Source organism: Mus pahari, chromosome 2, assembly GCF_900095145.1.
Source record: "Mus pahari chromosome 2, PAHARI_EIJ_v1.1, whole genome shotgun sequence".
Classification (NCBI taxonomy): domain Eukaryota; kingdom Metazoa; phylum Chordata; class Mammalia; order Rodentia; family Muridae; genus Mus; species Mus pahari.
Genome location: NC_034591.1, coordinates 67,285,406 through 67,297,279, shown reverse-complemented (window position 1 = coordinate 67,297,279; position 11,874 = coordinate 67,285,406). Strand labels below are relative to the sequence as shown.

At 51.8% G+C, this 11,874-nt stretch overlaps 1 protein-coding gene across 7 annotated transcripts; it reads right to left on the bottom strand.

Moving 5' to 3' along the window:
* Positions 1-2,244: 2,244 nt before the first annotated feature.
* On the bottom strand, positions 2,245-7,234 carry Repin1 (replication initiator 1). 7 transcript variants are annotated; one of them, XM_029535593.1, is made up of 3 exons: positions 7,112-7,234; positions 6,181-6,372; positions 2,245-4,918 (listed from the first exon to the last, which is right to left on the bottom strand). In XM_029535593.1, the coding sequence occupies exons 2-3, from the start codon at positions 6,329-6,331 to the stop codon at positions 3,264-3,266; spliced, it is 1,806 nt and encodes a 601-aa protein (XP_029391453.1). In that variant the 5' UTR covers positions 6,332-6,372; positions 7,112-7,234; the 3' UTR covers positions 2,245-3,263. The 7 variants fall into 7 exon arrangements, with proteins under 7 accessions (XP_029391453.1, XP_029391455.1, XP_021046716.1 ...); XM_029535595.1 differs by having other exon boundaries at positions 2,245-4,915; XM_021191057.2 differs by having other exon boundaries at positions 6,181-6,301.
* Between the last annotated feature and the right edge of the window lie 4,640 nt (positions 7,235-11,874).

Sequence of the window (11,874 nt, the reverse complement as noted above, 5' to 3'; positions counted from 1 at the left end):
AGGAGAGTGATTGGTTCCCAAACACTTCCAGGAAAGTGTTTTCATTCCCACCCTTTCCTATACGTCTGATAGAATTACTCCCACCTCTGCCTTGAGTTTGATCACAACTGGGTAATCACAGTGGGGTAAACTGGAAAGAAACTGCGCTTTCTCTCCGGAGCTACTTTGAAGGTGCATTTGGGACCAAGGTGGATGTCCTGTAACCCCTACCATGGCACCAATCTGTAACTGATCAAGCCTCTAGGCCCAGCTGCTGTTCAGCTGTTAAGCACTCTGGAAACTAGGGCCAAGTTTCTAGCCATTTTCCACTAAGTTCATGTGCGGTAATCGCAAGAGAGACTTTTCTGTTTCTGGACTCTGATGTGTTTGCCTGTGAAATAGATGAGCAAATTTTACCACCTGCTTATGCACCTGTCTGGATTTTCATTCCTACCTCTCAGATCAGCATTTAGTTTCAGATCCTCCACCAGCTAGTGTGGCCCAGGAACAGCACTTCCAATCCTGAGTGACGGACTCTCCTGACTGACACTCAGGACCAAGGCTGTTCCAGAAGTGGAAAGAATGAAGCACAGTAAGTGAAGGCTAGCCTACCTTACCCACTTGGATAGTGCATTCAAGGCCAACCTGGAGCTGTAGGAGAACCTGTCTCGAAAGAAAGAAAGAAAGAAAGAAAGAAAGAAAGAAAGAAAGAAAGAAAGAAAGAAAGAAAGAAAGAAAGAAAGAAAGAAAGAGAGAGAGAAAGAAAGAAAGGAAGGAAGAGAGAGAGAGAAAGAAAGAAAGAAAGAAAGAAAGAAAGAAAGAAAGAAAGAAAGAAAGAAAGAAAGGAAGGAAGGAAAGAAAGAGCAAATGTTGATGCACATATGTATATACATACACAGTCTATATTATAAAATCTGGGGGGGGGAAATGCATGTAAAGGTCAGGGGGTCACATTATGCATCTTCAGGCACCTTCCATCTTGTTTGAGACAAGGTCTCTAATTGGCTGGAAATTCATCAAATAAGCTAGGCTCACTGAGCTGGCCAGCAAGATACTGGGATCTCAGTACCTGTGGGATTACAATTGTGACCCACCATACTCAGCTTTTGTTCTGGCCTCTGGGAAGCAACACTCCAGTCTTTATGCTTGCAAGGCATATATGTTCTACAAGCTGAACCATCTCCCCAAAACCAGCACACTAATTTATTTTTTAAACAGTGGTGGTCAAGGCTGAAAGGGTGAGCTGGGGAGATGGCTCAGCAGTTAAGAGCACAAGCTGCTCTTGCAGAGGACCTGGGTTTGATTCCTAGAATTCACATGGTGATTCACAATCATCTATAACTCCAGTTCCAGGGAGTCCAATACCCTCCCCTGGTCTGGCCTCCATGGGTTTCAGGTACACACATGTACACAAACATACATGAAGGCAAACACAACACACACACACACACACATCTTTAAGACAAAAGGGGGCAGAAACAGACAGACCTGAATCTCAGCCTCTAGTAATTAGCATCCCAGGACCGTGTGCGGGTGTTTACATGAATTTGAGGGGAGAGCAAGAGCACCCGGAGCAGCCCATCAGGTGGGATCAGAAAGAACTTAGCAAAGTTCATTCACAAAACAAACAGTTGTTCTTTTGCACTACTCTGGGGACTGGTGCAGAGATGACAGGCGAGAGGGCCTGTTGGTGCCTGACAAGAAGAGCAGGCAGCTGTGTGTGAAGCTATCCGAGAGGGATCAGCACTCAGCAGACCAACCAGGGAGGCCCTGCCAGACAAAACTCAACCCACCACCACCTGAGCTTAGGGGACCTGCTGACTCTGAGCTGACCCCAGAAAAGGCTGAGCTCATGTCTGTGTGGCTCTGTAATCAGGGCTGGGGGATGTGTGAGCTGAAAGCTATCTTGGCTGCTCACAACATCCTGACAAGGCTACAGATGTAACCAAAGGTCCACCACCCTTCAGACAAGGCTCTCGTGATGGGACACAAAGGCTGAAGTGAAAAGAAAAATAATGATAGTCTGGGTCTAATATTACAAGACCTTGATCCAAAATAAGCATCCTCGTTCTCTGGTGCTTTTGCCCCCCACACAGCATTTGCTGGAGTCTGGGTATACCTGCCTCTGCCTCCAGCAAGGACTGGGTGGGGACTGGAGAGGAGTTTAGCTGCCTTCCAAGCCCCACACCTGACTCCTTTTTAGGAAACAGAGAGGTGTCTCCTCCCCCATCACCACAGCTCTCACAGAAAAGACCACTAGCAGCCACTAGTTCTAAAACCAAATCTTTATTCTCTAGTTTGTAAAGGAGGGTAAATGGTTCTGTTTGGATCCAAGGAACAAAACAAGACCCAGGAGGCAGAAGTCATAGGAAAGCAGAATCCAATCATTATAAGTAAGAAATTTCTAACAATCAGACTTGCCCTACAGTAGAAGCAGTGCCTTCTGGAGGTAACAGTGCCCCATGGGTGGAGGCTGGCATTCACACCCTGGGAATCTACCCAGGACCTTCCCTGCAGCCAAACCCTCAGCTAGTCAGTCTTTCACATAACCCCCAAAGCTCTGAGAAGAGTTGGGGAGGGTCATGGGGTTAAACAAAACCACCAGGAAGGCCTATACTTAGGGAAGAGCAGGCAGATAAAAAAAAGCCAGGCTGGTGAAGGAGTAAATCAATGTCCTGGGAGGATAATATGCAAGAAATAGATGGAATTGCTAACCAGGGATGGATCGCTACACATCTGGGGACCTATGCCTCACCTCTGCTGCTGCCCTAACAAACCAGCAGGTTCACCAAGGTGCAGCCGGCCAGCCTGTTTTCCCCACCCCAGGGTTCATTTACTAACGACTATACCACACCTACTTCCAAAAGGAAAAAAAAAGAAATGACCTGAAGTAACTCATAGTAAAGACTGGGGACATTAAGGCGTCAACACCAGAGGATGGAATGGTTCCCTTCCCACTGGTGTTTAGTTGAGGACTCAAAGGGTAGATTGGGACTGCTATTGCTATTTTTTCCAGGGTACAGGGCACTCTGAGTTAACCCTTAGAAAAACCAGCTGGGGGCCAACTAGCTCAAAGCCAGGTCCTCCCCGCATTCTAAAATGGGTTCCCTGTGGATACCCAGGGGAAAGTCCATCCCTAAACAGAGCCCAGATCACTGTCTCCTCTATCCCTCTGGGATCTTTACCTGTTCCTCTAGCAGCGTCAGTGTAGGTACCTCACCCGGACCACTGACACCCTGTTACCAAGGACATCCAGGACTGTTTCCCTAAGCCTCCGGCCCCTCTCAGGCATCGTGCTTCTTCTGGTGCATCAAGAGTCGGTCCTCTTCATCAAAGGTCTGGCCGCAGATGGCACAGCAGAAGGCGCCATCCCGGATGTGGCTCTTCCGGTGTGTGATAAGGTTGGACTTCTGACTGAAGCTGCGATCACAGTCGGGGCAGGCGTAGGGTCGCTCACCGGTGTGGATGCGCCGGTGGGACACCAGGTTAGACTTCTGACTGAAAGCTTTGCCACAGTCAGGACACACATAGGGTTTCTCGCCTGTGTGGATGCGTCGATGCGCGGCCAGGTAGGGCTTGTGGCGGAAAGCCTTGCCGCAGTCTGGGCACACGAAGGGCCTCTCCGGTGCATGGTCACGCCGGTGGGCTGCCAGGTGGCTGCCCTGTGAGAAACGGCGACCACACTCCTCGCAGGCGAAGGGACGTTCGCCGGAGTGCACGCGTGAGTGCGCCACCAGGTGCGTCTTCTTGCCGAAGTTCTTGCCACACTCTGTGCAGGCGAAGGGCCTCTCCCCTGTGTGCTGCCGCTGGTGTAGCCGCAGGAAGCGCTCCAGTCGGAAGCTGCGACCGCAGTCGGTGCAGCTATGCAGGAGCGCAGGTGCCTCAGCTGGGGTCCGTGGGGACCCCAGGGGCAACCCAAGTGCAGGTTGTGCTATGGGCTCTGCTGCAATCTGGTGACTCTCGGTGTGTAGGGCAGCCTGCACTGAGACCTCCGAGCGCTTGTGAATTTTGCTGTGCGACAACAGGTTTGGTTTGTGGCGGAAGCGGCGGCCACACTCGGTGCATGGGTAGGGCTTCTCTCCGGTATGTATGCGCCGGTGCGAGGTCAGGTAGGGCTTGTTGGTGAAACGCTTCCCGCACTCTGGGCACTGGTGTGGTCTCTCCCCAGTGTGCACGCGGCGGTGGGCGATCAGGTTGGGCTTGTGGCGGAAGCGCTTGCCGCAGCAGGCACACTGGAAGGGGCGGTCCACAGCGTCTCCACCAGGCCTGGGAGCTGCAGGACGTCCTCGCGGGCGAGGACCCAGGGCCTTGGCTGCTGCCTCCTCCAAGGCCTCAGCCACGTGCACCCGCTTGTGAACAACCAGCTGGTCCCATTGGGCAAAGCTCCGGCCACAGTTGCCGCATATGAAGGGCCGGGCCTCAGGGACAGGGGGCTGGCACCTTCGCAGGTGAGCTCGAAGCTGTTTTTGTCGCCAGAAGCGTCTGTGGCATTCAGGGCAAGTGATGGGCCGCTTTGAAGCTGAGTGAGCCCGCAGATGCAGAACCAGGGCTACCCAGCCTCGGAAGCTATGCCCACATAGGTGGCAGGTGAAACCCAGGTCGGGGACCGCAGAAGCATGAACCTGAAGATGCAGCGCTAAAAAGGGGGCGTGGCGAAAGCGCTGGTTGCATTCATGGCAGGGCAGAGGCAGCCTGGCCTGGCACCGCCGAGCGTGAAGCCACAGGGCCACCCAGCCCGGGAAGCGCTTCCGACAGTGGGCACAACGATGGACCTTGCCTGGGGTTTGGCCTCCTGGCTGAGCTACTGATTTGCCCTGGTACCTCAACCCTCTGTTGGGCTGGGAGGACTCCTGGGAGGGCCCAGAAAAGAGCCAGGGCTGGGCTGGGCCCATGGCCGTGGGGCCCCTGCAGCGCCGTTCCAGCATCGGTTCTTCCTCTGCTGAGGGTGGAAAAGCACAATCACTAGGGGAACTAAGCCCAGTTTCTCCCTTCCGACCCCACGGAAGAACTAGGAACTGCCCTCATCGGTCTATCTCAGGGGATAGTTTTATCTTTATTGGAAACTTCTAGAAGGGAGACACATTGTTATTCCTCGGGATTCTCCCATAGTATCTACCTTGTGTCAGGAGGTCTTACAGAAAATATTCTTGAATATTCCTACTGTACCCTACATATTGCAAAACCCCTGTTGCCTTTCCCTGTGGCAGGAACTTTCTTCTACCACACCAGAACTCCCTAATTGGCACATGAAGCAAGTGTGGGGCATAAAACATTGGTAGGACTTGCCTGAGATGACACTGTAAACCATGAGCAAACCAAAGGGGGGGGGCAGGACTGGACAGGGTGGGGTGGGGGATGGAGGTGACTGGGGGACCACAAACAGGATCTTGTCAACAACACCCAGGCCAGTGTGTGCTCCTCATTAACACCTAGGTGTGTGGAGATCTCAAAACCCACCTGACTAAAGCCTTGAGGAAGGTGCTTCCAGCCTCCCCAGCTCAGCTCTGAGCCTGGAGGGCAAGTGAGAAGAGCCTTTCTTCAGAGGGAGAGGTGGGCAAGGTGCCTCTACTAGCACAGACTAATGCCAGGCCACCGCCTGTCCAGACTACCCACAGTCTGCCTGCCAGCCCTTCTCCACCCACACCCAAGCAACTGCAATTGGGACACTGGGGGGCGGGGGAGAGGCACGCACTTCTCAATCCAAGGAGCACCCACAGTCTGCTGCCCCTCCCCTGGAGTGAGGGAGAACCCTGCCTCAGCACCACTGAGGGGGGGGGGCAAAGAAAGGGGTGGGAAGAAGAGATTGAAATCTCTGTCCCTTGCCTGGTCCTGCTCAAACCGGGCCAAGGACTGCCCCACTTCAGCTATACCTCACAAGGGGTGCCCAGATTCCTGAGAGCCTCCTACACAGAGTCAGCTCGGGGTGGCAGTAAGACTTCCCGGGGACCTTTCATGTCTGCTCATGGCCTCTGTCCAGGCAAGACCTCCTGAATTCCTTTACAACCTGCTCTCTTTTGGGGGACTACAGACACTCGACTCAACCCCACCAACCCCCACTCCCCACCCCACCCCCGCCTGAACCCAGGGAAGACTCCATGATAGGAGAATGGATTCCTTCCCCGGTACATCCCTGTCCTGCAAGTATAGAAGAGCGCCGGAGTTAAGGGTTGGTTTGAGGGCCCAAGAAAGGCCAAACTCTACCCTGAAGACTGAAGAGCTGGGGGTGGGGCTTTTTCCAGCTCCTGGGGACGTTCCTGGGGAGACTTCGGCTGCGGCGCCTGCTTCGGCCCACACTTCGGTAGTCCCCGGATGACAGAGAAAACTGTAGCAATAAAGACATCCCTATCCCCATGGCAGAGCTCAGACCTCTAGCTGCTCAGAGGCCAGCCTTACCTGGGGAAGGGAGAGGAAAAGAAACGAGTGAGGCTCTGCGCTAAGCCAGGGCAGGTTTGTGTCATCACCCAGTCCCTCCCAGATTCAAGGCTACAGGGTTCAGCCTTGAACTCCAAACCCAGCCTGGCCGGATGACCTAGCGGACACTTAACTAAATAAAGCATGAGTATGACCCTTTACTAAGGAAGCACAGTGCTGCCTTTGGGGGCCACCTCCCAGCCTGGTAGGGCCACAGAAGAATAGCCTCCTCCATCTGTATGTAGCAAGGCTCTTTCTTGGTGGTCAAAGGGCTGCCTAGGCAGTAACTCTGGAATCCCTATTGGCTCCCCTTCCCCCACTCTCCGCGCCACATAAATTCCAGGCCTGTTTCCCGAGGGTCTACGCAGAGAGCGCCAGAGTGCCCAGGACTCTCCAGAGTCCCCTTGGTCATCTAGGGCAGCCCCGGGTGGCAGCAGGCCCACACACTCCCCCTTTGTATCGATGCGTGTCCTCCGTCCACATTCGCTGGCTCGCTGGACCGGTTCCGATCAGCCAGTGGGCCATCTCGGGTCCCACGCACAGCGCAGCCCGCGGAGCCTGTGCGCAGGTGCGCTCGCCCCGCGCCTCAACACTTCCCCCTCCCCACTCCGCGCGCGCGCGCGCGAACCCCGCAGCCGCACACACTCACGGTCACGCGCCCCACAGGTGGAGCTGCCCTCGCACGCCCTCGGTGGCCCCTGCGCCCCTACTCGACCCATACCTCTCCCGCGTGCCCTCCAGGGACGCGGCGCCCATCCATAGAGCACCAAGCCGGCCTCTGCGGCCGGTTCCCCGCCCCGCAGCGGCGACAGCGGCAGGTTCGAGTTCACAACTGCCAGGCCCGTCCCCAACCTCCCCCCACGCGCCGGGTTCCCAGCTCCACGTGACTACAGGAGCTGCGGAGGGTCAGTCTCGGCTAGGCGGCCGCGGCCTGGGGGCGGGGCGGGCCAGGTCACCCCGCTGCTCTCCCGCTCCGGCACAAGGCCAGGGAGGGCCCCCGGCTCCGTCGCCATGGCAGCCACCAGCTCCGGTTTGGCCACCGGCCTCCGGAGCTTCAGTTTCCTAACTCTCTGCCCCTGGAAAGGATGCTCGCCCCTGGGCCACCTTGTGGCCAGGCTGTGGTCACTGTGTCTGGTTCACCCTTACTGACTTTTTCAAGACTCAGAGCCAGAGAGAACTAGAAAGGGCACCAACGGTTCTCCTGGCGTCGAGCCTGGGGCTTTACCCAGGCCGCCCTAGCTTGGGGCTGCAACACAGCACCACGGCAACAGAGCGCATCTGGATGGAGAATGAATGGCCTGCAACTGTGAATTCTGCAAGGCCCTCTATTCCCACAACTAAGATCCATCCGGAGTGGCCTGAGCTCTAGAGATGCAGGCTGGGCCCAGGTGGCCGTTGGCACAAATGGGTCGTTTACCCTTGGGAACCGCACAGCAGCCAGTGTGGCGTCTGCGGAGGCAGGTGCAAGCCTGTGGTCATGACTCACCACCCACTAGCAGGTGGCCTTGGCTTTCCAAAAGAACCCCATCTTGGAGCTTCCAGGCCAGTGCAATTTCGTGTCCTTTCATGCTTTCAACAGAGACAAGCTTTGAATTGTACAATTATTTTTAAAAAACACTTTTAAAATCTCTCCCAAGGGCCATCTAGCCCTCTCATATATTAGCCTCCTAGAGTCAATTACATTCGGGTATTTTGACATACTCGAGTGTTCTGAATAGTATTTTATATTGGGGAAGCCTGGGGTTATCCCTTGCAACTGTATATGCTGGCTCTTCCCTTAAGATATTGTAAGTTTTCTCCCATTTCATTGTTTTCTTATATAGTAAAACTATATATATATATATATATATATATATATATATATATATATATATATGGCTGTATACATATGCAAATCGATTACACACTGTTCCTATATCCTTATAGATTAATGTCTCATTACCCATGCCCAAGATCAAACTTTTGGAGGTAGAAACAGATGGTCAAAGACAAGACTCATCAGTTACCCCTGAGAAATGACCATTTTTCCATTTCCTTGATAAGATGGACTAATTTCCCAAATTTAATTAAAATGACTGTCTGCTTCAATTTTTGTTTCTTGGATTGCTGGTTTCCTGACTTGTTTGTTTTGTGAGATTTTTTTTTAACCAGTTTATGCTATGACTACTGAGAATTTACCTTTGCCTGACTTCCTGTTTGCTCACTTTCAAGGCTGAGAAGCTGGGTTTGTTGTTTGGGTTTGATGCTTAAAGATGTTCATTTGTCATATGTGTGGAAAATATTCTCCCCAAAAGATTGTTCTTTGGGAGAATGGGGGGGGGGAACAAGTTCTCACTGTGTAGACCCCACTGGCCTCATACCCAAACCCAGTGGCCTGTCTGCCAAGAGCTGGGATCACAGGCATGCCCACCTCACTCAGCAACGCTAATTTCTGAAGTGATAAAATTTTGGTTTTATGTGCTAAAACCTGCCCATCCATCCTCTTCTTTCTGGTGTGCACCTTTCCGTTTGTGTTTGGAAAGTGACCTTCCCCAGGCCGAGCTACTCTTTATGTTGATAGTTTCACGGCAGAAGGTGGGTTTAACACTTCACAGTTTCAGTGTTCCCTACTGTGACTCTGTCTTGTTTTGATTTTCAAATTCCTTGTCGAGAATGGCCCCTCTGTTTTTCCACATGAACTTTAGAACGTGTCAATATTATGAAACCCTGTTTGTGTTTGGAGATAGTGGAGATGTGCATCTCTGCACTATTTGGGCCATACTTCTCCTCTTACTGTGGAGTCCTTAATATGTGGGGACTACAGCCGAGATTATAGAGATTCCCTCACCACAAATATGGAAGGGGCACAGGCAGAGCATGTGTCCAGCACAACGGCGCGTCGCAGAAGAACATGCAGTAAGACCCGCTGGTTTCACCTGCGTGTTTTATAGGGATGCTTAAACCCTCGGGAGGACTTGATTTTTATGTCCAGTGTGGTGATAAACTCTTCAAATACACAACTCATTTCATCCCCTCAACAGCCCTATGAGACAGACTCTCTGCTCCTCATTTGACAAATGACATTCTGAGCCCGGGAGATGTTCGGAAGCTTACCCGGGGCCACCCAGCTGCATGGTGGGTGATGAGAATGCGGCAGCACTACCCAGCCTCACCCTTAACCACTGCAGTTTTATGTGTGGGCAGTGCTAGTTCATGTATACCACGAATATTTAATCAAAATGAAACACCCCCTGTTCTGCAGGCTCTGAGTCTTCTCGTGACCCATGCTGGCTTTCCAGAATGAGAGAAGATGGTGAGAGGCTTTTAACTGTAGTGAGTCGTCACCGGAAACGAAAGTCCTGGCTAGTGATTTCTGAATGGCTGGCTGTCGAGAAGCCAGCGTTGAGGGGTTGGGTGGGGGAGAACTCACTGTAGTAGATCTCTGTAATGTTGCATGTTAACTGCTGCCTCTGACAACATGCGTGAGGCCGATCACAGGACCCTCAGAGCTGTTCTGAGAGAGAATGCAGTAGGCACTTCCCACACAGACCTGGGTAAAGGACAAGGCACTGGCTGTACCATCCCACACAACCCTGCCTCCTTGGCTCTCCCAGCTGGTGAACAAAAGAAAATGGTGGGAGAGACCAGAACGGGACCCTTCCCATACAAAGACTGCTGCTGGGCCGAGGACAACTGAGGAGTAGATGCAGAAAGGTCCTCTGTCCTTCCTGGCTTGCTATGAGACAGAAGATGCCCACCACTGAGGAGTGCAAAGGCGCTAAGGACAGCTTGAAGCCCTGGGAGGCCCGAGGCCGTACCAAAGCAAACCATCATCAAGCTTTGCTGGCTGCCCCTATGGACCCCACCACCCTTTCACAAGCTGCCACCCCTAGAGGCTCAAAGTCCTTTCCCTTGCCTTGTCACAGTTTGGGCTGGGGTATAGCTCAGAGGCAGCATGATTACCAGGAAGGCCCGGGTTAGGTCTCCAATACAGTGGAAAACTGATGATAAAAAATTAGAATTCACTCTTGTTTATTGTGACACTGAATGAGGAGGCTACCTTGTTGAAAACTACTCATTCCTTAGTGGCTCTCGCCTGAGGAAAATGGGGGGACGCCATCTGATTTCCTCTGGTTAATCCAGATTTTGTCACAGGAGTCAGCTCCAACTAAGAATCCGTTGAGGCTGAAGAAAGGAAGTTCTCCACAGAAGCCCCACACAGCTGAAGCAAGTCTGTGTGAGTGAGGATGTCTGATCCCCTGTAAAAGACACACTGACTGCAAGATCCAAGTCCTGCTGGAGAGAGATGAGGGAGGGAGATGGAGAAGCCTTGTGATGGGAGACCTTAAGGATGGCTGGGTTGACAGGGTAGTGGTGGCACACACCTAAGCACCTGAGAGGCAGAGGCAGGCAGGTAGATTTCCGAGTTCAAGGCCAGCCTGGTCTACAAAGTGAGTTCCAGGACAGCCAGGGCTACACAGAGAAACCCTGCTACTTCCACTCCAGTAGTGACACGCGCAACAGGCCCCAAAAACCTGGGTGCTGTCCCAAGGCGAAAAGTTCATGGAAACTTAGTCTCCTGGAACCGTGGCATCCTGTATAATGAATGCTCCAATGTCCTTGCTTTAGTTGGTAAATGGATCTGTGTGCTTTCCCTTAATATTGCTTAATATGTGCCTCTATTTGACATATAGCTAAGTTAGATTCTAGGCAGTCCCTGAGCCGACCATGGGCTTTGAATTCAGTACGAATGTTGCCTATTCAGTGATATTCAGAATTGCCTCTGGTATTGTAAGAGATAGTGAAAGAAATCAGGCATTATTATCTATTACACAGAGTTAGAAATCTCAGGGCAAACTACTCCCATATGTAGGAATTTATCATTATCTAGGAAGAAGGAAGGTTATGGTCTAAGAAGGAACCAGAGTAGATACTTAGAACAATAGATAGCTGACTTACACCCATACACAGGAATTTAAAATGGCGTAGGGGGAAGGTGGACTATACAATAGACTAGAATAGGAACTATGGCAAGGGCATGAAGCCCTTGCCCCTGATTTCTGAGATTAAGCTGACTTTAGGTGGGGCTGCTTTTGATCCCAGTTGTTAACATTGAATTTTATAGTTGGTTCCTACCAGTCCTTTGTACGCATTCCTCTGTTTTGTATAAAAGTCACTTATAAGACTGGTGCTCGATTTGACAAATTACATTCATATCCAACACACTCTCTTGTGTCTGTGTCTTTCTGTCAATTCTCGCCAACTCTATTCCCATCTGTCTGAACCCCTGACTCCCACAGATTGAGGGGGGGGTCAGTGGCTAAACCCTGACTCAAAAATCCAAAAAAGAAGAGAAGAAGAAGAGGAAGAAGAAGGAGAAGAAGAGGAAAAGAAGAAGAAGAAGAAGAAGGAGAAGAAGAAGAAGAAGAAGAAGAAGAAGAAGAAGAAGAAGAAGAAGAAGAAGAAGAAGAAGAAGAAGAAGAAGAAGAAGAAGAAAGAAGAAGA